The 26,964-nt window shown below is 41.0% G+C and overlaps 1 protein-coding gene across 8 annotated transcripts in view; it reads left to right on the forward strand.

The window, feature by feature from the left end:
• The first annotated feature begins 17,226 nt into the window (after positions 1-17,226).
• The window catches only part of TTK (TTK protein kinase), a 39,478-nt gene continuing 29,740 nt past the window's right edge, over positions 17,227-26,964 (forward strand). For all 8 annotated transcript variants that reach the window (XM_069598953.1, XM_069598954.1, XM_069598955.1 and 5 more), the window contains exons 1-9: positions 17,227-17,838; positions 18,962-19,102; positions 21,881-22,103; positions 22,464-22,570; positions 22,949-23,092; positions 24,200-24,311; positions 24,472-24,544; positions 24,635-24,729; positions 26,050-26,137. In XM_069598953.1, coding sequence (XP_069455054.1) covers positions 18,964-19,102; positions 21,881-22,103; positions 22,464-22,570; positions 22,949-23,092; positions 24,200-24,311; positions 24,472-24,544; positions 24,635-24,729; positions 26,050-26,137 — 981 coding nt within the window. In that variant the 5' untranslated portion in view covers positions 17,227-17,838; positions 18,962-18,963. The remainder of the gene's footprint in view (positions 17,839-18,961; positions 19,103-21,880; positions 22,104-22,463; positions 22,571-22,948; positions 23,093-24,199; positions 24,312-24,471; positions 24,545-24,634; positions 24,730-26,049; positions 26,138-26,964) is intronic.

The following is a 26,964-nucleotide window of genomic DNA, read 5'->3' on the forward strand; positions in this document are numbered from 1 at the left end:
CTATTTTAGCCATCAGGGTCTCAAGCAAAACAACAGTCTTGACTTGGTCTCGGGAAATAACTCGGATTCAGTCTTGGAGGAATCTCTGGAAAAGATTAAACAAACAAGGCCCAAAGGTGGGTAGGAGGATGATAAAAATGAATGGTCTGAGAAGGGGTAAAAGTTATAAAAGGTTTCCTGTAGCCACAGGATGGAGATGTAACCGTCAATGTGTTTGAGCGTGGCTCCTTGATGACTCGAGACCCAGATACCTGCCAGAAGTTGTTTCAGGAAAAACTGTAGCCGAGAAACCAACAGGCTCATCTGTCGCCAGTTGGGGCCAGTAGAAGCTGTGAGAGCTTTAGAGTTGTAGGGCCTGTGTGAGAAACTTGATAAGTATTAGTCTGGCAAGCATTTTCATCACTGGGCTGTATAACCTTTTTTTTTTTTTTTTTACCAGGTGATGCATACCCTAGGGGTGATTTCTTTTAATTTTGCAGCGGTAGGGGTCAGCAGAATTACTGTGTAGGGACCTTGCCATTGGGGGTTAGATCTGAGTGGGACTGAACTGTCATGTTGACTTTGTCTCCTATTTGAATGGCTGAGTATGGAAGATTGGGGTGTGGTCGAGGGAGTAAGTTATCCACATGTTGTCAAAGGGCATCTCGTATCTGGGCAAGTAAAGGCAAAGGAAGGTGGAAGGCAGTTTGGGACTGTCTTGGGAGGCGGGAAGACCCAAAGGTATTATGGGCCTCCCATACGTGGCCTCAAATGGACTGATATTTAAGGGTTTTTTTTTTTGGTAAGGCCTGGACTTTTAAGCAGAGAAGGCAATGGCACCCCACTCCACTCTTGCCTGGAAAATCCCATGGACGGAGGAGCCTGGTAGGCTACAGTCCATGGGGTCGTGAAGAGTCGAACATGACTGAGCGACTTCACTTTCACTTTTCACTTTCATGCTTTGGAGAAGGAAATGGCAACCCACTCCAGTGTTCTTTCCTGGAGAATCCCAGGCTCGGCGGAGCCTGATGGGCCACTGTCTATGTTGCACAGAATCGGACACCACTGAAGTGACTTAGCAGCAGCAGCAGGACCTTTAAGAGGGCTAAAGGGAGGAGTTTCGTCCAGTCTTGATGTAGTTCGATTGTTAATTTGGTCAGTTTCTTTTAGGACTCGGTTGGCTCTCTCAACCTTACTGGAAGACCGGGGATGATAAGGAATGTGAAACCTCCAAGGAACTCGAAAGGCTCGTGCAATATTTTGGGTGATTTGGGATGTGAATTCGGGCCAGTTGTCAGACTGGAGGGAGGAAGGCATTCCAAACCTTGGGAGGATTTCAGTAAGAATAAGCTGAGCCACAGTAGGGGCTCCTTTGTTAGTAGTTGGGAAAGCTTCAATCTATCTAGAAAATGTATCTACAAAGACTAGAAGTTTAACCCTTTTTACAGGTGGCATGTGGGTGAAATCTACCTGCCAGTCTTGTGTGGGAAAATGTCTGTGAATTTCGCGGGTGGGGAAAGGAGGGGGGCGAATGTTAGAATTAGGATTTGTCCTTTGACAAATGGCATAAGTTTAGGTCAGATTATTTAAATAAGCCACATCGTCCTTAATCAGTTTAATAAAGTTCTGAAGGAAAGCCTTAAGTACTTTTGCAGAGGGGTGGAAAAGGGAATGTAAATATGAAAGTAATGTGCGGATGTCAGGCTCATCAATTTGGACTATAGTAAAGACAGGACTAACAGAGGCAGCCTGCCATTTTGTGTCGTGATCTGTTACATCGTTATAAAAGGAGGTAGGACTATGTACCTGATGTCTCTGGCAAAGTATTACAGCAGCTTGTTTTGGGAAATGAGCCGCATGGAGGGGTTCGGAAATAAAAGAAGCATTGAGAATAGGTGTGCCCTTCTGAGTGAGCAATCTCCTCTCTTTCCAGATTATAATGTTAGAACGTAATATGTTATAGGCATATTTGGAGTCAGTGTAAATGTTTATCTTTTGGTCTTTGGCTAGGGTCAAAGCTTATGTGAGAGTTATCAGTTTAGCCTGTTGTGAGGATGTGTGAGCTGGGAGTGTGGCTGACTTGATGAGGTGAGGGGGGATGTCCCTTGTTGGGCTGTCCCTGAACTATAGCATATCCAGCCCCAAATGGGGCTTGTTTTGGGGCATTGCCATCTATGAACCAGGATGGGACTTTGGGGTCAGTAAGGGGCTGATCAGTTATATGTTCAAAGGGATTAAGTGTCATATCTAAGGTCTGAACACAGTCATGAAATTGGTGTTCTGTTTCTGGATCTGGTGTAGGGAGTAAGCTAGCAGGATTAAGAGGTTTACAAAGCATAAAAGAAAGGGATGGGTCGAGGAGGTGTGTGTTGAGGATCTGTAGTTGAGCAGGGGGCAGAGAAAGGAAAGTCTGGTGAGAGAGTAAATCTTTGAAGGAATGGTGTGAGCATATATTTAGAGGAGCATTTTGGGTTAGTTTTTGGGCTTCAGGTATTAAGAGGGTAGTTGCAGCTAAGGCCTGGAGAAAAGGTGGCCATCTGAATGTGGTGAGATCGAGTTGTTCAGATAAGTAAGCTAGAGGCTCCATATGTCTCCCCTTTTTTGGCACAGAATCTTTAAAGCATGTCCTTGTTGAGAATGTACAAAAAGGGGGAAAGGCTTGGTGTAATCAGGTAGGTAAAGAGAAGGGGCCTGCAGGAAATGTTTGATAAGAGTCTGTATTAGGGTGTGGAGAGAGGTGGGGGCCAATAAGGATTCATCTGAGTTTTTTCAAGTAGCTTGGTAGAGACGTTTTGCATGGAGGGCAAAATTTGGGACCTATATTTGGAAGAAGTTTAATAGACCTAATAGAGAAAGAAGCGGAGAAGGCAATGGCACCCCACTCCAGTACTCTTGCCTGGAAAATCCCATGGAGGGAGGAGCTGGTAGGCTGCAGTCCATGGGATCGTGAAGAGTCGGACACGACTGAGCGACTTCACTTTGACGCATTGGAGAAGGAAATGGCAACCCACTCCAGTGTTCTTGCCTGGAGAATCCCAGGGACGGGGGAGCCTGGTGGGCTGCTGTCTATGGGGTTGCACAGAGTCGGACATGACTGAGGCAACTTAGCAGCAGCAGCAGCAGCAAAGAAAGAAGTCCTCTCTTGGTTTGGGGCCTGGGGGGTCTGTGCCAAGGCTCGAAATCTCTGAGTTGGGATTATTTTGGATGTGGGAGTGAGAAGTAATTTTATGTAATTGACAGTGGTGGAAACAGTTTGTGTTTTAGAGAGTGAGACTCTGTAGCCTCAGTTGTCTAGGGCATTTAATACTGCTGCAGAATGGACTAGGCAGTTATCGTGAGAGGAACAATAAATCGTCTACATATTGGAGTAAGGTAGTAGAGCCTAGGTCTAAAGTTTGTAGGTCTCTTTGGAGGGCTTGACCGAAAAAATGAGGGCTATCTCTAAACTCCTGTGGTAAAACAGTCTAAGTTAATTGTTGAGATTGATATGTGTCTGGATCCATCCAGTTCAGTTCAGTTCAGTTGCTCAGTAGTGCCTGACTCTGCGACCCCATGAATCGCAACACGCCAGGCCTTCCTGTCCATCACCAACTCCCGGAGTTTATTCAAACTCATGTCCATCGAGTCCGTGATGCCATCCAGCCATCTCATCCACTGTCGTCCCCTTCTCCTCCTGCCTCCAATCCCTCCCAGCATCAGAGTCTTTTCCAATGAGTCAACCCTTTGCAGCAGGTGGCCAAAGTATTGGAGTTTCAGCTTTAGCATCAGTTCTTCCAGAGAACACCCAGGGCTGATCTCCTTCAGAATGGACTGGTTGGATCTCCTTGCAGTCCAAGCGACTCTCAAGAGTCTTCTCCAACACCACAGTTCAAAAGCATCAATTCTTCGGCACTCACCTTTCCTCACAGTCTCACATCCATACATGACCACTAGAAAAACCATAGCCTTGACTAGACAGATCTTTGCTGGCAAAGTAATGTCTCTGCTTTTTAATATACTATCTAGGTTGGTCATAACTTTCCTTCCAAGGAGTAAGTGTCTTTTAATTTCATGGCTGCAATCACCATCTGCAGTGATTTTGGAGCCCAGAAAAATAAAGTCAGCCACTGTTTCCACTGTTTCCCCATCTATTTCCCATGAAGTGATGGGACCGGATGCCATGATATTCGTTTTCTGAATGTTGAGCTTTAAGCCAACTTTTTTCACTCTCCTCTTTCACTTTCATCAAGAGACTTTTTAGTTCCTCTTCACTTTCTGCCATAAGGTGGTGTCATCTGCATATCTGAGGTTATTGATATTTCTCCCAGCAATCTTGATTCCAGCTTGTGCTTCTTCCAGCCCAGCATTTCTCATGATGTACTCTGCATATAAGTTAAATAAGCAAGGTGACAATATACAGCCTTGACATCCTCCTTTTCCTATTTGGAACCAGTCTATTGTTCCATGTCCAGTTCTAACTGTTGCTTCCTGACCTGCATGTAGGTTTCTCAAGAGGCAGGTCAGGTGGTCTGGTATTCCCATCTCTCTCAGAATTTTCCACAGTTTCTTGTGATCCACACAGTCAAAGGCTTTGGCATAGTCAATAAAGCAGAAATAGATGTTTTTCTGGAACTCTCTTGCTTTTTCCATGATCCAGCAGATGTTGGCAATTTGATCTCTGGTTCCTCTGCCTTTTCTAAAACCAGCTTGAACATCAGGGAGTTCATGGTTCACGTATTGCTGAAGCCTGGCTTGGAGAATTTTGAGCATTACTTTACTAGCATGTGAGATGAGTGCCATTGTGCGGTAGTTTGAGCATTCTCTGGCATTGCCTTTCTTTGGGATTGGAATGAAAACTGACCTTTTCCAGTCCTGTCCAAGTGAAGGCAAACAGGGGCTGTGAGTAGTGGTTTAGAGGTACAGTAAAGAAACCATCTTTGGGGTCTTATACCGTACAATAGAGTGTGTCAGAGGGAATATGGGAGAGAAGGGCGAAGGGATGAGTGACCACGGGGTGTACGGGTATTATGGTCTCATTGATCTTGTGAAGATCTTGGACTAGACGCCAGGAGTGGGGTCTCTTTTTGCCTGCCAGTATGGGATGTGAGTTTGAGTGAACTCCAGGAGTTAGTGATGGACAAGGAGGCCTGGCGTGCTGCAATTCATGGGGTCGCAAAGAGTCAGACACGACTGAGCAACTGAACTGAACTGAACTGAACTGATGGGAGTAATATGAGGAGAACACATAGGCCGCAAAAGGCCGGCTTTGAACAGTTGGGAGCCTATTGGTTTAAGTCCTCGTCGAGATTCTGTGGTCGGGGTATACTGAGTTTGGGTTATTATTGGAGAGATATTTTTAAGAAAGGCCTGCATGGGAGAATGGTGTCTGGCTACAGATGGGGCTTCGGTGTCCCAGACCTGAGGATCTATCTGGGGAAGTCCAGGGGGTAAGTTTTGGGAGTGAGGGCTGGCCAAGGGTTTGGGTGCCATTTGGATGTAAAGACTTGATATGGGATCTAAGAATGGGAGGTTTATAGAAATTTGTAGCTTACTCAGAAGATCATGTCCTATCAATGTCATTGGGCATTGAGGAACTACTATAAAAGAATGTGTTAATGTTGTCTTATCAAAGGAACAAAGGAGAGAAGGGTTTATGGTAATAAAGACTCCCAATTTGGATAACAGATCTCTCTCTCTAGGAGTGCCATTGGGCACTTAGGCATTATGAAGAATGAGTATATGAGGGTTGATTTTCCAAATTGACACAGTAATGGAGGGCTGGTTTTTGGCCTTAAGGGAACTCCAGAGACCCCCTTGATGGTGAGTTCTAAGTCTTGAGTTGGGCCAGAGTAGGAAGTTAAGAGACAGAAAGTGGCTCTAGTGTCTACTATAAAGGAGGTCTTTTTTCCGGCCACTACCCCGTCTACCCCAAGTTCCGAGCTCGTGTCCGGGACACTGGCCAGGTGGCTGGAACCCAGGCCCCATCGTTGGAATAATTCTCATAGGGTTGGACTGGGGTTTGGGGGAGAAGTGGGGATCTCTCCAGGGGCACCAGATCGTCCCTGTGGACATTCCACTCTCCAGGTCTGGGAGGTGGGGATCTCCCCAGGCGTGTCAGGGCATCTCTGGGGACAGTCCACCTTCCAGTGGCCCCACTGACCACAGGTTGGGCATGCTTTTATGGGGGGCCATGGGTTCAGACATGTCTTTGTCCATTGTCCTGACGTGTTGCATCAGAAGCAGGGTCCAGGGGTGGGGGGTCTTAAGTTTCAGTCTGGGATGACTTGGGCTGGGCTGATCTTAATTGCCGCCGCCAAAAAGGCATATTTAGCTTTTCTCTCATGGTCTTTTTCTCTCTTAGCCTCTTCCTCTCTATTATTGAATGTCTTGAAGGCTATTTCTAGAAGGTCTCTTTAGGGAGGGGGAGTCTCAGGGCCCTTTTCTAACTGGCATAGTTTTCGGCAAATATCGGGGGCTGACTGGCTTATGAACTGGACATGTAGGTACAGAAGTCCGGCAGGGGTGGAAATATCTAGATTAGTGTATTTTTGGACTGCCTCAGTAAGCTATGAAAGAAAAAGGGCAGGATTTTTATCTTTTTATTGAGTCACTTCCTTAATCTTATCTTAGTTAATATGAATGTGAGAGATTTTTAGCATTCTTTCTAGTAAACAGGTGATCATATGATGCAGGTTCTGGATGTCAGCATCGCCTGCTTGATATGTCCACCATGGCTCAGTTAAAGAGACTGTATCATCAGTCACCGGATTAGTCTTATCTTGGTTACGGAGTTGATCAGCATGAGTCCGGGCTGCCTGTCATATGCATCTTTTTTTTTAATCAGGGGTTAAAGTGGCATTTAGGATGATATCAATAACTTCAGATATGCAGATGACACCACCCTTATGGCAGAAAGTGAAGAAGAACTAAAGAGCTTCTTGATGAAAGTGAAAGAGGAGGGTGAAAAAGTTGGCTTAAAGCTCAACATTCAGAAAACGAAGATCATGGCATCTGGTCCCATCACCTAATGGGAAATAGATGGGGAAACAGTGGAAACAGTGGCTGACTTTATTTTTCTGGGCTCCAAAATCACTGCAGATGGTGACTGTAGCCATGAAATTAACAGATGCTTACTCCTTGGAAGGAAAGTTATGACCAACCTAGATAGCATATTCAAAAGCAGAGACATTACTTTGTCAACAAAGGTCCGTCTAGTCAAGGCTATGGTTTTTCCAGTGGTCATGTATAGATGTGAGAGTTGGACTATAAAGAAAGCTGAGTGCCAAAGAATTGATGCTTTTGAACTGTGGTGTTGGAGAAGACTCTTGAGAGTCCCTTGGACTGCAAGGAGATCCAACTAGTCCATCCTAAAGGAGATCAGTCCTGGGTGTTCATTGGTAGGACTGATGTTGAAGCTGAAACTCCACTGCTTTGGCCACCTGATACGAAGAGCTGACCCATTTGAAAAGACCCTGATGCTGGGAAAGATCGAGGGCAGGAGGAGAAGGGGATGATCGAGGATGACATGGTTGGATGGCATCACTGACTCAATGGACATGGGTTTGGATGGACTCTAGGAGTTGGCGATGGACAGGGAAGCCTGGTGTGCTGTGGTTCATGGGGTTGCAAAGAGTCAAACTGAACTGAACTGAAAGATCATTTTAGGTTAAATGATATATTTGTGTAACACGGAGGAATTTTTTTTTTAATCGAATAGGATTTTCTGAAAAGGATCTCAATTTTTCTTCAATTTGGCTCATATCAGAAATTGAGAAAGGCACATGAACCCACGTAGGGCACTCTGGTCCCACGACCTCTCTGAGAGGAAGTGTGTTTGTTTTGGTCCTGGCCAGTGGAGGGTGAGTGGAAATCTCTTTTGGGATTTTGGAGTAATCACTTTTTGTTTTGGAGGAGGAAGGGCTAGAGGATAGGGTCTCGTCTCTGGAAGCTTTTTTTCTGGGGTGGTAGAGAGGAGGCTCATTTGTTGGGTCAAAATTGGGGGCTAAGGGTTTAGGGGGCCTTTTAGGGGCTTTAGATTTGGATTCTTTTGTAATGGAGGGGGAGAGAAAGCAGAGGAGGATTTGATAGGTAGAACAGTCTTTGTAGAGAGAAGGATAGCTTTTAAGTTCTCAGAAGGCTTGAATATATGGGGCCTCCGACCGTTTGCGTTTGAGGAAGTTACTGAGATCTGATAAAATATTGAAATCAAAAGTCCCGAACTCAGGCCAGCGATCTGCATAGAGTTGTTTTAAGCGGTTAGCTTTGAGTTCAGTGAGACTGGTTTGAGACTCTTGAGAACACAGGCCAGAGAGGAATCTTTCGGCACAGACTGGCCAGACGCCCATAACTGAAAGGCAAGCAGAGGCTTCTATTGGGAGCTCGAGCCGTCCCCCGTAGTGGCAACAGGAGTTATGAGAAGAGAGCTGGGTGTCAAGGTGGAGCATCCCCCACCGTCGACCACAGAGTGGCCCTAGGCTGGGGGTCCCTGGGACCCAGAGAGGACTGAGTTCTAGGGCGCCTCTGGAACACCATCTGGATCTTACCTTAATCTAGGGGCCGGCTTGAGTGGAGTGTTGCAGGAAAAGCAGCCGAACGGCAAAAGGCCTCTGTCCTGGACTTGGTCGGTCTCATGGCAAAGAAAGTGTAGAGAAAAGAGGAAGAGAGAGAGAGGCCAATATTTTTCGGATTACATGGAAAACCAAAAGCTCTTACACCGGACTTGTACTGCTCACGAGGGCACAGGCCGTCCTCTCGAGGAGGTCTTGAAAGCCCGGGCAGGAAAGTGAGATTGGCAGGCTTCCAAGCTCCGAAGAGCTGGCCATGGAGAACGAGAAGGAACCTCAACCTCCCGGGTTTGGGCACCAAAAATGTAGCGTAAGGGAGTTAGAGAAGGCGAGGTTCAGAAAAAGGAGACCGGCACTTTACAGGAACAGATCACCTTTAATGAGACGAGAAGGGGCAACAGTCAGATTAGCAAGCTGCTGCGCTTATCCAAGAAAAGAGTAAGTATATATAGGCATGTATGTGGAAAGCTACTGTCTTGATGGGGCCTGTTCTTCTCCAAGGTTGTTCAGAGTAGTTATCTCTTAAACGGCTGGGGCAAGGAGTTCTGGAGATGGGCCAGAGGCTGGACCAGCTGGGAACTGGGCATACTCATACTAATGTCCATTTTTTTCTTTGGGTGAGAGAGTTCTTTGTTTTGCATACAATGGTGGGGAGGACCTGGAAGGGAGTTTTAACTCCAGGCTACCTGAGCCATGCGACTTTCCTTCACTTGTTATAAAATGATGAGGAACTTGGCTGAACTGTGTTCCAGTACCTTGTGAAAAGTAGAACTTGCAAGGGATGACCTTGGATACTTAGCAGAGGTTATTTCTACACAAATTTTGAAGGGGAAGATGCAGCAGGGTTTCTCCTTATTGCTTATAGCAAAAGGCAAGAGGAGAGAGATGCTTTGAAGGAATTGCTTGGGTTTTTTAAAAATTATTTTTTAATTAAGCTTTGGGTAAAATTTTTTTATTCATCTGCTGCTTTTTTCTTTCTTTGAAAATATTTGTTTTAATATATTTTAAATTCTTTTATATTCTATTTTTACTTTCCTGAGGGAATTGTTTAAAAATCCCATACTGCAAAAATGAGAAAGTGTGTCCTGAAGGAGTGCCAGTTCCTGTCCTGTATCTGGACAGGATCTCCATAGGAAGATTACTCACAGATTTAATCAGCCATCTCAGTTGAAGCCAGTAATAGGAATGAGATTATACCAGCAGAAGTGCTGCCAACTGAAGGAGAGACAGAGAAAATGGGATAGAATGAAGGAAGACTGGCAGACTTCCACAGGACAGGTGTACTCACTTCTGACGAGTTCCCACTCTGGATCCATATCTGAGAACATTTTCAAAATATATCTTAGATCAGTGGTCAAAGACCTAAACGATCAGAGAGCTCAATAACTGAAAACGCTTACATCTGTTTTCATGGGCCTCTACCAAGTTAGGTCTTTCTAGTTCTCCACTTAGCAGTGTTGCCATGGTGTATCATTTTACATTTTTATTCTTATCCTACTTGTTTCTTCATATCTAAAGTGGCTTTATTGTAGGCATCAGATAATTGGGTTTTGCTTCTTTAGGGTTTTGCTTCTTTATTCAGTATGAAAATCTCTATCCTTTCCAGGGGGTGTTTGGATCGTGTATCCGTTCAGTTCAGTCGCTCAGTCATGACGACTCTTTGCAACCCCATGGACTGCAGCACGCCAGGCTTCCCTGTCCATCACCAACTCCTGGAGTTCACTCAAACTCATGTCCATCGAGTCAGTGATGCCATCCAACCATCTCATCCTCTATCATCCCCTTCTCCTCCTGCCTTCAATCCTTCCTAGCATCAGAGCATTTTCTAGTGAGTCAGTTCTTCGCATCAGGTGGCCAAAGTATTGGAGTTTCAGCTTCAGCATCATGTATACCTAATAAATCATGTATATCTAATATGTACCTAACCTATAATAATAAATAATAATCTATTACCTATAATAATGATTATACTTAATCATTTATACCTAATACATCATGTATACCTAGTATGATTATTAATGAGTGGATTTAATTTTATTTTCTCTTTTTTAGTCTTTTCTCCCTGACTTCTGCTTCATTTTTTATTAATTGAACATTTTGATTTTTCCTCTTCTGTTCACTTTTTAGCCATAATTTTTTAAAATATGTCTGCTTGTTTAGTTTTACTTGGTTTTTAGTGTTTTACTGAATTTAGAGGGTTTTTTTTAATACTGTTTTTACTGCTTTAGAGTTTTTAACAACACTATCTAAGATGTGAGCCACATATATAATTAATATTTTTTCTAATAGCTGTATTAAGCTAAGTTAAAAGGAACAGGTGAAATTTTAATACTTTAAAAATCTAATTCAATATATTCAAATTATCATTTCAACCCATAATAATACTGAACTATTAATGAGAAATTTTAAATTATTTTTTCCACTATGCTTTTGAAATCTGATATGCATTTTACACTTGTAGGCTATTTCCTTTCAGATGAGTCACATTTCAAGCGGTAAAGAACTATGTGTAGCTAATAGCTACAGAGGTAGACTGTGGGGGTTTATAGAATGCATTCTTATCACAAGTGATAGTACACCATTTGACATAAAGTAGAAAAACCTTAAGCAAAACACCCTCCTCCCCCCTGGCCTTAGTGCATTCAGTGTCATTTGTTTTTCTTTTGTATAGACACGACTAAGCGACTGAACTGAACTGAACTGAACAACATGTTATTATTATTTTTTTGCTTTGTATATTTTTAAAAGATTTTTAAAGTAAGAAAAATGTCTTTTATATGTACTCATATTTACCATGTTCAGTGTTTTTTGGTTTTTATGTAGATTCAGATTTTTTTTGGTCTGAAGGACTTCTTTTAGTCGCTCTTACACAAATCTACTGGTGATGAATGCTTTCAACTTTTGGATATCTGAAAACATCTTTATTTTTTCTTCATAGAGAAAAATATATTCATAGCCTATACAACTGTAGGTTGATAATCTTCTCTCTTCAGTATAGGCATACCTCATTTTATAGTGCTTCAAAGATATTGCTTTTTTTAAAAATAAATTGAAGGTATGTGGCAACCCTGTATCAAGAAAGTGTATTGACACTATTTTTCCAATAGAATTTGCTTGCTTCAAATTTGTCTGTCACATTTTTCTAATTCTTGCAATGTTTTAAACTTTTTCATTACTGTGTGTTATGGTAATCTGTGATCAGTGATCTTTGATATTATTATTGTACTAGTTTTTGGGTGCCTTGAACCACATCTATATAAGATAGTAAAATTAATTGATAAATCTGTGTTCTGGCCACTCTCCCAACCAGCAGTTACCCCATCTCTCTTGTGGGATCTCCATATTCCCTGAGACACAATGATATTGAAATTAGGGCAATTAGTAACTGTACAGTGGCCTCTGAGTATTCAAGTGAAAGGACGAATTTCTTGTCTCTCACTTTAAATCAAAAGTGAGAAATGGTTAAACTTAGTGAGAAGGGCATGTCAAAAGCAGAGATAGGCAACCAAAGGTAGGCCTCTGGCACCAAGAGTTAGCCAAGTGTGAATGCAAAGGAAAAGTTCTTGAAGGAAATTAAGTGTGCTGCTCTAGTGAACATGAATGATAAGAAAGAAAAACAGTCTTACTGCTTTAAACAGTCTCACTGCTTTTTCTCTAAAGAGAAAGTGGTCTGGATAGAATATTAAACCAGCTTCAACATTCCCTTAAGCCAAAGCCTAATCTAGAACAAGGCCCTAATTATTTCAATTCTGTGAAGGTTGAGAGAAGTTAGGAACCTGTAGAACAAAAAATTAAAGCTAGCAGAGGTGGGTTCATGAGGTTTAAGGAAAGACACTTGTCTCCATAATATCACAGTACAAAGTGAAGCAGCAAATGCTGATGTAGAAGCTGCAGCAAGTTATCCAGATCTAGCTAAGATGATGAATAAAGGTGGCTACATTAAAAAACAGATGTTCAATGTAAATGAAACAGCATTCTATTGGAAAAAGATGCCATTTAGGAATTTCATAGCTAGAAAGGAAAAGTCAATGTCTCTTCAATGCTTCAAAGCAAAGGCTGACTCTCTTGTTAGGGGCTGATGCAGCTGGTGACTTTAAGTTGAAGCCAGTGCTTACTTGCCAGTCCAAGGGCTGTTAAGAATAATGCTACATCTATTCTCCCTGTGCTCTATATATGGAACAGCAAAGCCTGGATGATAGCACATCTGTTTACAACATGGTTTACTAAATATCTTTAACTTACTGTTGAGATCTACTGCTCAGAAAAAAAAGATTCCTTTCAAAATTTTACTGCTCATTGACAATGTACCTGGTCACCCAAGAGCTCAGATAGAGATGTGAAATTAGCTTACTGTTGTTTTCAGGCTTGCTAACACAACATCCATTCTGCAGCCCGTAAATCAGGGAGTTATTTTGACTTTCAAGTCTTATTTTCAGAAGTCTTAGGGGCAGAAGGTCTGTGGGAAAGAAATACACTTCATAAGGCTGTAGTTGCCATAGAGAATGACTCCTCTCATGGATCTGGGTAAAGTCCTTCTGAAAAGGACTCATCATTGTAGATGAGATGCCATGAAGAACATTCATGATTCAGCAAAGAGGTTAGAATATTAACAGGAGTTTGGAAGTGATTCCAACTCTCATGGATGACTCTGACAGACTCACAACTTCAGTGGAAGATATAACAATGGATATGGTAGAAACAATAAGAGAACAAGAATTAGAAGTGGGGTATGAAGATGTGGCAGAATTGCTGCAACTTCAAGATAAAACTTGGATAAAACTAGCTTCATAAGGATGAGCAAATAAAGTGGTTTCTTGAGATGGAATCTACTTCTGGTTAAGATGTTATTAAAGATGGTTGAAATGACAAGTGTTTTTTTTTTTTTTCAAAGAAGCCCCACACTTATTAGCACCCTATTTATGTATTTGTTTATTTATTTAGCTGCACTGGATTGTAGTTGTGGCATGCAGGCTCTTTAGTTGCAGCCTGTGGGATCCAGTTCCCTAATCAGGGATTGAACCTGGGCCCCCTGCATTGGGAGCATGGAGTCTTAGCCACTAGACCACCAGGGAAGTCCTGACAACAGAGTGTTACACCAGCTTATTTGAAACAGCAGTTGCAGGCCTTGAGAAGACCGACTTCAATTTTCAAAGTTCTGTGGGTAAAATGTTAACAAACAGCATTGCATGCAGATAATGCAGAGAACAGAGAAACCATTCACTCAAGCAAGAGTCGATTGATTTAGCAAACTTCCTTGTTTTATTTTAATAAATTGCCATAGTCATCTCAGTCTTCAGCAAACCACCGTGAACAGCCAGCAGGCTCAACATCAAGGCCAGACCCTCAACCAGCAAAAAGGTTATGATTTTTTGAAGGCTCAGATGATTGATTGATTGTTAGTACTTTTAGCAATAAAGTATTTTAATTACTTTGTATATATTTTAGACATAATGCTATTCCACATTTAAGTTTATAATATATGTGTTTTGTATGCACTGAGAATCAAAAAATTATGTGACTCACTTTATTGCAATAAATATTTGCTTTCTTGCAGCAGTGTGGAGTCAAATCTGCCATGTGTCTCAGGTGTGTTTGATCTTAAAGATATCGCTCCACTGTCTCTGCGCTTATGTTGTTTTCGATAAGGAGTCTTCTATTAGCTTTATGATTCTTCTTCTGTATGTGTTGTTTCTCTCTGGTTGTTTTTTAAGACTTTGTCACTAGTTTTGAGCAATTTAATCATGTGCCTACATGTAACTTTTATTAAGTTTCTTGTGCTTGGGATTTGTTGAGCTTCCTTGATCTGCTGGTTTATAGCCTTTACCATATTTGAACAATCTGGGGCCATACTTCCTTCAGATATATTCTTAAGTTCTCCCTCCTTTCCTTTGAAAATTCCAAATTTTAAGAATTTTTTTATTTTGGAGTAATTTTTGATTACACAGAAGCTGTAAAGGTAGTGCAGAGAATTGACATACATGCCTCTCTCCATTTCTCTATTAAGATCTTATATACTGTCATACCTTTGTCAAAATTAAGAAACCAACACTGGCACATTACTATTAACCAAACTTTAGTTAGTTATTACTTGAATTCCATCAGTTTTTCCATTCATGCCCACTTTTTGTTCCAGGATCCAATCCATAATACCTCCTTGCTTTTATTTGGCATATCTTCTTAGTGTCCTCTGGTCTGTGACTGGGGATATTAATTTTAACAATATATTTTAAGACAATATATCAAAATATCATTTCAAACTGTGATCAGTATTTTTAAAATTATCTATTAATTATTTTGTTCATACTAAATCTTTAAAATCTAGTGTGTATACTCACAGCACAAATTACACTCTCTTTGGAAGTACTTCATCTGAATTGAGAACTCACAAAATTTACAGTTGAAAAAGCAGACTAACAGTCTCTGGTGGTTCCAATACACTTAAAATTCTTCCAATAATTGCACTGTTTTTAAATTAAAATTAATTAATTAAGAAATTTAATTCCTCAGTTGCAACAGCCATATTTCAAGGGCTCAATTGCCCTATGTGGCTAATGGCTACCATACTAACTAGTGCAGCTCCACACCGCTGTAAGACTTTTGACATTTATTATGAGCTCTCAAGTGGAAGAGTTAGTCGCCCTATCGTGTCTGACTTTGCAATCCCATGGACTATAGCCCACCAGGCTCCTCTGTTCAAGGAATTCTCCAAGCAAGAATAATGGAGTGGGTAGCCATGCTCTCCTCCAAGGGATCTTCCTGACCCACAGATCAAATCCGGGTGTCTGCACTGCAGATGCTTCACCGTCTGAGCCACCAAGGAAACCAAGTAAAGGAGTGACAGGATCTCAATGAAGTTGACTCTGCTCTGCTGGAGAACAAACTGAAGTGAGGGCAGAAGCAAGGAGTCCAGCCAGGAGGCTACTACCATAACCAGGTGAGTGGTGAAGGTGTCTCAGACTAGGGCAGTAGTAGCGGAGGTGGAAAATAGTGGTAGGATTCCCACATTACCTTGTTAGACCTGACACAATCTGCTTATGGATTAGATGTGGGATTAGGAATGACACCAAAGTCTTGGGCTTAAAAAAATATTATGAATGTCTTTTACAGAGAAGATTTTGTAAGAAGCAGATTGAGAGCAGGGAGATTAGGGGCTATTTTGAACATTCGAGTTTAGGTTTCTCCATCCATGGGATTATCCAGGCAAGAATACTGGAGTGGATTGCCATTTCCTTCTCCAGAGGATCTTCCTGACCCAGGGATCGAACCCGGGTCTTCTGCATTGGAGGCGGACGCTTTAACCTCTGAGCCACCAGGGAAGCCTCTATAATATCTACTTTACATTGACATGTTAAGTAGGCAGTGGATATGAATCTGGGGTTCAGGGGAGAGAGGTCTGCTAGAGTAATATATTTGGGAGTCATTAATGTGTAGATGGTATTTTAAAATGTAAGAGTGGAGGCTATCACTGTAAAGTGTTAGCAGTAGTATTTTCAGAAAAATGCAAGTTTTGGGGATTGGGTCCAAGAGCTCAACAAAAATTGGTGGCTCAGTGGTAAAGAATCCACCTGCCAAGCAGAAGACAGGAGCTCTGGTTTGGGAAGATTCCCCTGGAGAAGAAAACAGCAACCCATTCTAGTATTCTTGCCTGGGAAATCCCATGGACAGAGGAGCCTTGCAGGCTACAGTCTGTGGGGTCACAAAAGAATAAGACACGACTTAGGGACTAAACAAGTTATCTTGTCTAAGCTCGCTCTGCTCGCTTTACAACAGGCCAATGAATTGCAGAGGATGAGACAAGGAATACAACTTTATTCCGAGAGCTGACTGACCGAGAACATAGCAGACTAGTGTCTCAAAATAACCATCTTGTTGGGGTTTGGATGCCAGGTTCTTTTATTGATCAGAGATGGGGGGAGGTGAGGAAACAAAAAGGCCATTAATCTTGCAGCTATCTCCTAGAATGGCAGGCCTCAGGCCGGGTATATGTTCCTCCTTCCTGCCATCTAGAGGTGGACAGGTCTCTGAACAAAGGCACTTTAACAGGCACAAGGGCATGATTCTCTGAGGTAAGCCATTATGTATGATTATAATAACAAAGCAAGGAAAAGCAAGTCCGCGACAGTTCCAACAGATTGGCTTTTCCCTGCAATAGCAGCAGCAGCAAAAGCAGGTGCTGGACTCAACAATGCAAAGGCAGGGATGAGCCAACCAGTAAATCATTTTGCTCTGATGAAACAATACAGAGCCAGAAGGTATTTTTAAAATGTACTCAGTGAAGGGCTTTCAGGCTGGCCGGGTGGCTAATCAAGAGCTGGGAACGCGAGGGTTCAAAAGACAAGCTTTGGCGTTAACAAGGGACAGCTGCAGTTAAGTTTCTTACACGTACACAAAACCGACCAACTTCTCCTACCATAGAGCATATGTCATTCTGCTGGTACAACAGGCATCTCGTTTCCAAGGAGAAGAGAAACCATCGCCTCCTACCGCGAAGGAACTTAGCAGCCAAGCCAGCCCTCGCGGAGGGTACTTGAGCTCTAAAGTGGGACAGGCTCGGAGGGGGATTAGGGAGGCTGATAAGGCGAGTTCAAGCGTAGAATCTCGGTGGGCGTGTGTGTTCTGCGCTGAATTCTGACAGAATGGGAGGACCTTGGCTTAAAGAAAAGGCAAAGGGTCATTTAAAGATAGTGGAAGGACTAAGGTTAGTGGAAACTCAAGGACAAAAAGCACTGAGACTTTTGGGCTGGCGGCAGGGCTGAAGGCATTGCGAACGACCCTCCGCTACCACATCCTCCGGCACCGAGGACCGGGAAGGACCAGTAAGTGAGGCGGCGGAGGGGGCAGAAAAAGGCCGACTCACCAGGCACCTTTAAGGTCCTGATGCTGAGAGCGGCATCTGCGGGCCCTATCTCCCTCTCACCGACCAACTCCACCCGGGAGCGGCTCCTAACGGGGCAAAACCCTGGCCTGGTTTTTTAACCGGAAGGTGCCGAGGCGCTGGTCTATCCGCTCCTCGAACTTCCGGGGGGCGGAGCCGGTGGAGTCAGAACGGAAGACCCCCGCCGCGAAGGACATTCGCAGAAAAAGGGGCGGTGCCGGCGCGCACCGACCAATCACAGCAGATGATTTCACGTGGCCAGCCCTGGCCAATAGACGACCGCGTCGGTAGCGGCGGGGAAATTCAAACGTGTGTGTGGAGACGGGCTGGAGTTCCCATCTTCTCAGCTCCGCTTTTCCGCAGAGAGTCCTACCTTGGTGGCGAACGGAGGGGCGGAGGCGGCCGGGGTCTGTGGGCCCTTGAGCCGAGCCGCGCTGGCCGGTGAGCGGTGGGGACGAGGCGGGAGGTCCCCGAGCCTAGAAGAGGACGTGGGGTGCGGCTCACAGGCCGGAGGGGGAGGGGCGGGCCCGCTGCCCCGGCCGGTTCTCCTGTTAGTGCCGGGGGTTGATTTGTCGAGGACCCAGGAGGCGAGAGGTAGGTGTATGGACTTGGCCGGGAGAAGGGGCCTGCTAGGGCCTCTGCGGGAGACTCCTCTTTTGTGGTGTTTTAGAACCAGGAGGGGAGCCGGTGGCCGTGGTTCTGACAGTTACCTTTGGAACCTGGCTTCAAGGGGTGATACCAGGCACCGGCTTTGTCGCTCCTTTTCATTAACTATGGTCGGGGGCGGCGTTGATATCAGTGACCTTGGGTTACTGGATTGATGGGTGTGAGAATCATCACAAAGATGGCTGACGGGAAGAAAGACTGCGCACCCTTTGTGGACTAAACAAACATCAACACCGTGGAGATGGAACAAGTACTCAGTACTGTACAAATACTGTAGATTCTTGGTATGGGAATGATTAAGGTAGCACATCACCTTTCTGCCAGATATACAGAAGAATAAGCCTGCTGATATCCCATTTGTGAATAAAGGGCTTTGATGTTGTATGTGTTCTGCTTTGTAACCACTTGCAACGTGCAAGTTTACTGACATAAAGCAGGTGAATAAAGGAATGGTTTTTATCATTGTCAAAAGGATTTTTATGCCTATATGTTTCTACCAGAATCCAAGCAAATATACTATCACATTTTTAAAAAAGACTGAATTTGCAGATGGCCTAGAGAAAATAATTCTGGAAAAAGAGTGAAAGGAAGGCATAGAAGAAAGTTTGAAAGGGGGCAGCAACTTCCCTGTTGTGCAATACCTTTTTGAAGCTCTGATGGAAAGAAGGAGAGTACTGAATACTTACCTGTGGGAAACCTTGCTGGACAGATTACAAAGACATGCAATTGTTTTTGTGCACATAGCTTCCCAGATACCACCCTGATAATATCTGTGTTGAAATGTGTTCATTTAACTAATGTTTTAGTCACCTGGGTTCTGAAAGGCTAGTTGCAACATTTTTTTTTAAATGCTTGTAAAAGTAGGAATTATGATTAGTTCGATTTTTTTTTTTCTTAGAAATGGAGGCTGAGGAGTTAAGTGGCAGAGAGTTGACAATTGATTCCATAATGAACAAAGTGAGAGATATTAAAAATAAATTTAAAAATGAAGATCTTACTGACGAGCTAAGCTTGAATAAAGCCTCCACTGATACTACAGGTGAGTTGCGTTGTTTTGAGTGCCTTCTGAGGTAGAGGAAGAAAATGTTAACTGATTGATGCTCACCAGTGAGAGCACAAACATTTTATGTTTTAATCCTTTTGTGTGAAGATAGTTCCACGATTTTCCACTTTCTTAAAAAAGGAAACAACACTATTTATTACAGTGTGCTCAAAGGTGGTTTTCTTACTCTTCCATTATTGGCAGCTGTCATTTCTGCTCATATGCTTGCCATCAATAGGTACTCCTTCCCCCCTCCCCCTCATATTTTGCTGCAATCTGAGAATGCCTCACTAAATACACCTTAATAAAACGGTGTATAAATTTAAGGCTAACCACACAATATATGATTTGAAGAACCTTTCTGTTACCCTCCCAGCACTTTTCCAGCCTTTCCTGTTCTGCTTTGCTCATTCTCTTTCAGCCGTAGCAGCTTCCCTACTGTGTCTCCTGTGTGTTGGACCAACCCCTACCTCAGTACCTTTGTTCTTGCTCTCTGCCCACTCTTAAACCTTCTTCAGGTTTTTCCTCAAATGTCTTCTCAGCAAGGCCCTCTCTAATCCATTTATTTATTTAATTAAACTTTTTATTTTGAATTGGGGTATAGCTGATTAACAACGTTGTAATAGTTTCAGGTGGACAGCAAACGGGCTTAGCCATACATATACATGTATCCTTTCTCTCTCAAACTCCCCTCCCGTCTGTGCTGCAGCATAACATTGAGCAGAATTCCCTTTGCTATACAGTAGGTCCTAACCCACCTATTTAAAATAGCAACCTGTTGTATTATTTTTCTCCACTGTGGTAATAGCCTCATATCTCCTTTGTTGTTGTTCAGTCACCAAGTCATGTTCAATTCTTCGCTACCCCATGGACTGCTTCCCTGTCCCTCACCATCTCACTGAGTTTGCCCAAGTTCATGTCATATCTCCTTTACTCATTTGTCTGTTGTCTGTCTACTCCACTAGGATGTGAGCTCCAAGAGGGCATGGTTTTTATCAGTGGTGCTCTATCTACACAACTAAGAATGGTTCCTGGCAAGTAGTGGGTACTTAAAATATTTTTTGAATGATGAATGAGTGAAAATACCCAAAGTTTAATGTCTTAGTTTTATGAGAAGTATTAGCTCAGAAGCTGAACTCTTTACTATATTTTAGATTGTTGAAAAAGTCACCTTTAGATAAGTTTTGTTTTATTTGTACTAACCATTCAATGGATGAGGGATTGGAAAGCAAAGGGAAGAATCTATCCATATAAATAGTCATGATGGCAGGTCATATTCCTTGAAACAACTTAGGGACTTATCATTTTGGTATTAAGCCAATTTTTTAATGGTGATAGAATAAACACATACTTTACTTTGTGTATTTAAGTAGCACCAATGAAGGTTATGGCTTCCCTGGTGACTTCAGTGGTAAAGAATCTGCCTGCCAATGCAGGAGATGTGAGTTCGATCCCCGGGTCAGAAAGATACCCTGGAGAAGGAAATGGCAACACACTCCAGTATTCTTGCCTGGGAAATCCCATGGACAGAGGAGCCTGGTAGGCTACCGTCCATGGGGTGACAAAAGAGTCGGACATGACTTAACAATAAAGCTTGTTTACAATAGGGTAGATGAGTCCTTATTTAAAATCCTTAGCTTGCTCAAAACTGAATATGTAACACGTTGATAAGTGGGATATAAGACATTATAATACTGAGTAAGGTTAAACCTTGTTTCTAGATGAGAGGAATTTACCTATTTACCATGCTGCATTGTAATGCATGTTTAGCTCAAATGACTACTGACATAATAGAGACAGGAAGTTTTGAATAGAGAGAGCACAGTGCATGAGAAATAATAAGACTTTTTTAGAAAACTTGAAGACAAATTTGTTAGGGAAGTGATGGGAAATGAAACTGGAAAGTGAAGTTAAGATCAGAACAGATTACGGGTAAAAACAAAGTTCTGAATCTGTTGTGTTTTAGTAAAAAGCAAAAGCAGTAATTTTGTTTGTAAAAGGAAATATTTAGCCCTTGTTGAAGGTAACAAACTAATAGAAGGGATGATAGTTTCTCTTAAAAATCTAAATTTAATAATGTTTAGTAATGACTAAAGTGACCTGACAAGGACACTGACATTAAATCATGTTGTCTTTTAAAATCTATTAACACCAAAGAAAATTAAAAGTAAATTACAATGTGAAAATTACGGAGAAATGTGGGAAACTTGGAAGGAGAAGAAAATGACCATAGGAGCTGCTTATCTTCTGTAAACTGGTTTTGTTTGATTGATTGAAAAGTGAATTGAGGAGTATGGAGATAATATTGGGTGGATAAGGTTGTAAAGAAGGTTATGTTAGGGCTAGGACCATACAGTTTCTAACTTTTTAATGAGTCATTGATGAAGAATTTTCCAGGAAAGTTGGTACTGGTGGTGGTAGGAGAGGCTAAGGTTTTCTTTGACTTGGTAGGATGCTAAAGTAAAGTTAGGCTGCTACAGGATAGTTTTCTGAGACTGCATATGGTATTTTAAAGCTACTTATAAACATTTCCAAATTCTCTTTTCTTCAAAATATGCAGCTTTTTACAGTAAAACATACCTTCTTAAAAGATATATATGCAGTAAATAAGTTGTTTACATTTACATGAATTGTTAAAGTTTTAAAAAATATTTTAAGGAGTTTGTGTGCATTCGTACTGAGAGTATAAATGATTACCTGTAATTTGAAAGAAAAGTGCAATTTGGCATTTGTTTTTTGACTTTCTTTTTTTGCTATATTTTGTCCCTTATTCAGATAACTCAGGAACTGTTAACCAAATAATGATGATGGCAAACAACCCAGAGGATTGGTTGAATTTGTTGCTCAAACTGGAGAAAAACAGTGTCCCTTTAAATGATGCCCTTTTAAACAAATTGATTGGTCATTACAACCAAGCAATTGAAGCACTTCCTCCAGATAAATATGGCCAAAATGAGAGTTTTGCTAGGATTCAAGTGAGATTTGCTGAACTAAAAGCGTAAGTATTAGCATTTTAATTGTATTCAGCCAACTACATTACATAACACATAACTACATCACCCAAAGGTAAAATGAAAACATGTTGTCAGAACTATTGTAAGAAGTTTAATATTTTTTTTACTAAGTCTTTTTGTTTATAATTAACAAGTGAATTTGTAAACTTTCTTTACAATGTACATATTTCCACAAAAATTACATACTCTAGACTCCACCTAAAATTTTTTTTTAATTAACTTTTAATTTAATTTTACAGACAGAAAACAATATTCTGTGTCTTCTGGGAAATAGGATGAAGAGTTATCAAACAGGCAACTGTGTTTTTTTTTCTTAAAACTTAACTCTGAAATCTTTATTTCAGTATTCAAGAGCCAGATGATGCACGTGACTACTTCCAAATGGCCAGAGCAAACTGCAAGAAATTTGCTTTCGTGCATATATCTTTTGCACAGTTTGAACTATCACAAGGTAATCTGAAAATGTCAAGTCCAGGTATTAAGTAAAAGATAACTTCCTATTGTAACTTAAATCATGTGTGTGAAATAGAAATAATGAGGCAAAAGGCATGAAAGTTGGTCAGATGAAAATTCAGGGAAGGATGCTACGTAAGTGTATGAAATATTTGTTATACTAGCCCTTTCACTTGCACATTACACAAGTTAAACTGTTTAACATGAATTGTTACCAGAAGTGAGAAATTGCTTGTTTGCTTATAAATAAAATGTGTGAGACTTGGAATAAATATTTTTGCCTGAGACTTTAAAATTTTTTTCCTAGGTTCTGAAGAATATGTATCTGGGGAGTAAAGGTTGCTGAATTAAAATGACGTATTTTTTACTTTGTTAGGTAATTTCAAAAAAAGTAAGCAACTTCTTCATAAAGCTGTGGAATGTGGAGCAGTGCCACTTGAAATGCTGGAAATTGCCATTCGGAATTTAAATCTTCAGAAAAAGCAGCTGCTTTCAGAGGAGGAAAGGAAGAGTTTATCTGGTAAATGTGTTTGTGTGTGCTAATACTTTTCTGTGGTGTTTAGTCCTACAAAAAAAGGGATTCAGGATAATATTTTATAGAAAAATATTGTTTATTTAGAATGATCAAAATCTAAGGTTAAGTTTTAGATGTAAAGGCGGTAAGACTTGCAGAAGTAACAAAGTCATTACTCTCTTAATGGCATTTTTTTTTCCCTAGTTAAACTCTAATTAGTAACACCTTAAAACAAGTCAGTAAAAACAGTAAGGTCCTGGGACTCCCCTGGTGGTCTGGAGATTGAGACTTCTGCTTCCACTGCAGGGATACAGGTTCAATCCCTGGTAGGGGAACTAGGATCCCATATGCCACAAAGCATGGCCAAAAAATAAATAAATTAAAATTGACATCTACAAAAAAAAAAATACACTTTAAAACAATAAGGTCCTAATGTATAGCACAGGGAATTTTATTCAATATCTGCAATAAATAGTAATGGAAAAGAATATGAAAAGGTGTATATATATATGTATATGTATGTGTAATTTAATTACTTTGCTGTACACCAGAAACTGACACAACACTGTAAATCAACTGTATTTCAATTAAGAAAACAAACAGGGACTCCCCTGGTGGTCCAGTGGTTAAGAATCTGCCCAGTAGTGCAGGGGACCCAGGTTCCATCCCTGGTTAGGGAGTTAAGATCCCACATACTGTGGGGCAGTTAAGCCTGTGAGCTTCAAGTACTGAGCCCTGGGTTCTCTGGAGCCCGCGCACCGCAAGGGAAGATCTTGCATGACGCAGTGAGGATCCCGCGTGCTGTAATAAAGACCCAAGGCAGCCAAATAAATAGCAACCAAACAAACTTGATCTAGGCAAGCGAGCGAATCACGTTTTGCTGTTAGAAATAAGGAATGTGCCTTTACTCTGGGTAAACAATTATGTAATTATGAAACAATTATGAAGTATCATTGGAGAATTAGCATTACAGCATCTTCATATCTGAATATCTTATTTAGGGACAAATATTTACTATGAGTTGACTGTTAAAGTATTATGTATGAGATTTTTTTGTGTGTGTGTATTCCTTATGTCTTTACAAATTTAATTACAGTTTCAAAATGTTTACAGCATCTACAGTATCAAGTGTGCAAGAACCATTTCCCAATACACATGGACATTTACAGAATAGGAACATTAGTTGTGATTCTAAGGGACATACTAAAGCCCGGTTCTTATATGGGTAAGGAAACTGAATTCATTTTTAAAATATTCATCCTACATTTATATTATTTATACATCTGCATATATGTTTTCATGTTATAATAGTGTTTAGCAGTTGATGAAAATGCTTGTATCAATATTATTCTTTTAAAAATTGGTTTTTCTTTCTTTTTCTTTAGAGAGAACATCCCCCCTCAAGATGCAGAGATAGGCTATCGAAATCCCTTGAAACAAACAAACAAGGCTAAACGGGTGAGTTATTTTTTACTTTGATTAAAGCAGTAGTGGTGAGGTCTATGCTTATTTCCTAGTTAGTTACTTAATCTTCCAAAACATTTTTAGTCATGCCCATTTGGAAGAGTCCCAGTTAACCTTCTAAGTAGCCCGGATTCCCATGAGAAGATGGATGTTTCAGTTGCACCACATTTTACTAAAAGGTATGTTTGAGTTTTAACTTTTGTTTTCAAAACTTGAAGACTGATGGCAAAATGATCATAAAGTCTCTTACTACGTAAAAGTGGTTACGAGCACACTTTTATTTAGAATGAGGAATGAGTGGGAAATATGACTTTATTTTGCTTTTTCTCTCATTAAAAATATTCATTAAAGCAACTGTTAAAAAGTTAGGAAAAATAGAAGAAAAAGTATTGTTAATATGAAGCTTACAGGACTATGCACAGACAGCCCAGCAGTAAAAACTCATGACATTTGAATTGCTTATGGTAGCCTCTGGTAAGACACTCTAGTGTGTGTGTAAGTGTCCACTGGGGGTGGGAAGTCTGAAAACAATTTTCTCTGCGGCTAGTTCAAGGAAAAGGCAGCTATTGGTAGGAAAAATGATTAACTCACTCATTTGCTTCTGAGCCTAGGGCTTCAAGAAGTGGGGCAGGGTAGGTAGAGATGAAATATTGTCCACCACATCTGAAGTGTTCTCCTTCCTTCAGTTTGAAAAATGAGAATCTCATAATCAAGTTTAGCTAAGAGTCTTCATTTTTCTGGTGTATTTTTAACTCTAACCAGTGTTCATAACATTATTTCTAATGTAAAAGACTCCTAGATTCCACAGAATCGTTTTGCCAGTAAACTTTAGAGATAAAACACTGGTGTCTTCTCTGCTTAAATGCTTATTATACTTAAGGTTTGACTGAATATTGATATTAAAGAGGATTTTGGATATCAAGGTTAAGCTCTAAAAATCTTATGAGGTGACTATTTTCCGGTTGTCTTCAAGTACTAGCTCAAGAATAAAGGAGACTTTCTCCACTCCAAAAAAAAAAAGAACAAAAACAGCCATTTTCTTGGTGCTTGTATTGATAAACTGAGCTAGGCACTGTGAAGGCCAATAGGAGGGTCTACACCCTAGTTCTTATCCTTAAAGCTATTTACAACCTGAAATGTAGTTTAATCTACACACTGCTGTTTCCTTATTCTTTCCCATATTCATGCGTTGATTCCAGCTGTTACTTGTTATGGAATAGGGGAGGCAGTCAGTCACCTGCTTACTACTCATCTCTGTCACTTTTGTCACTGCCTACAACCTGATTTAGTCACATTTATATTGGAATCTTGTTATTGTTTAAAACACCTTTTCAAGTGATTTTTCCAGTTAAAAGATAACTTTAAAATGAAAAAGATTAAATGACTTTGCTAATTCTAAAAAATAATGCTAATAATAAATAAAATGAAATAGATAATACCCTGAATACCCTGAAATGATTGATTTCAAATTAAACAATTGTTTTGTTTCATGGTAACAGACATATCTCTGGGTCAGAGTGCCGAGATACAATCACACCTGGATCTAAATCAAGTGGAAATGATTCCAGCGAATTGAGACATTTAAAGGTTTTTCCATTTTCAAATCTTTATCTGGAGAAGGGTTTCTGACCCGGGGTTCATGGAGCTTTTTCTGGGGAAGGGATCCATGATTTATGTATCTCCAACAGTGTTCCTAAAACCCCAGGAGAGGTCGGGCCACTAATGGGAAGCGGTACAGAAGTCCTAAACTGTTTCTCCTCAGTGGAAGTGGGAGGGCAAGGAATGACCGTCTTCTGTTGAAGCAGTATTTATTATATAGTGTTTAAGCAGGTTACTTGGCCTGGGTTTGGGAATAATGGGGCAAGCATTGTCCCCCAGCTTTTGTTTCTTGGTGTGTTGAATCATATGATCTGACAGAGCAAATTAGACAAAAATGAGAGGGTGTCTTTGTGGTGGGGCAGAGGTGAGGGCTTTAAGATAAGCAATCCTGACGTCTTGATATGGCAGACACATGAACTTCCAAGCCAGGAAGTAGCTTTAGTCCCTGGTGCACTGATTTTTAGGGGTTATACTGTTCTTACTGAAGTTCAGTTAGACCCTTGGCATCATACTGTGGGTCTTTTCAGTTTTACATTCCTTGTAATTTCTTTCTCTCTTTCATGATACATCCTTTTAAATGAGTTTAACTAATTTACAGCTATCTTAGGGAATAGCACATAGTTGTGTCAGGAGTTTACTTTTGGGATTTAGAATAAGTACTGTCTCAGACTTCTACAAATCTTAATTTTGACCAATGCTGTTATTTGTGGTGATAATATAGCAACAAAATAGTGAAGCATGTTTTATATTGAATTTAAGCTTTCTAACCTCTCTTTGTAAGTGAATATGTCTAATTATTTGATAATATGTCTCCT

Source organism: Ovis canadensis, chromosome 8 (assembly GCF_042477335.2).
Source record: "Ovis canadensis isolate MfBH-ARS-UI-01 breed Bighorn chromosome 8, ARS-UI_OviCan_v2, whole genome shotgun sequence".
Taxonomy (NCBI): Eukaryota; Metazoa; Chordata; class Mammalia; order Artiodactyla; family Bovidae; genus Ovis; species Ovis canadensis.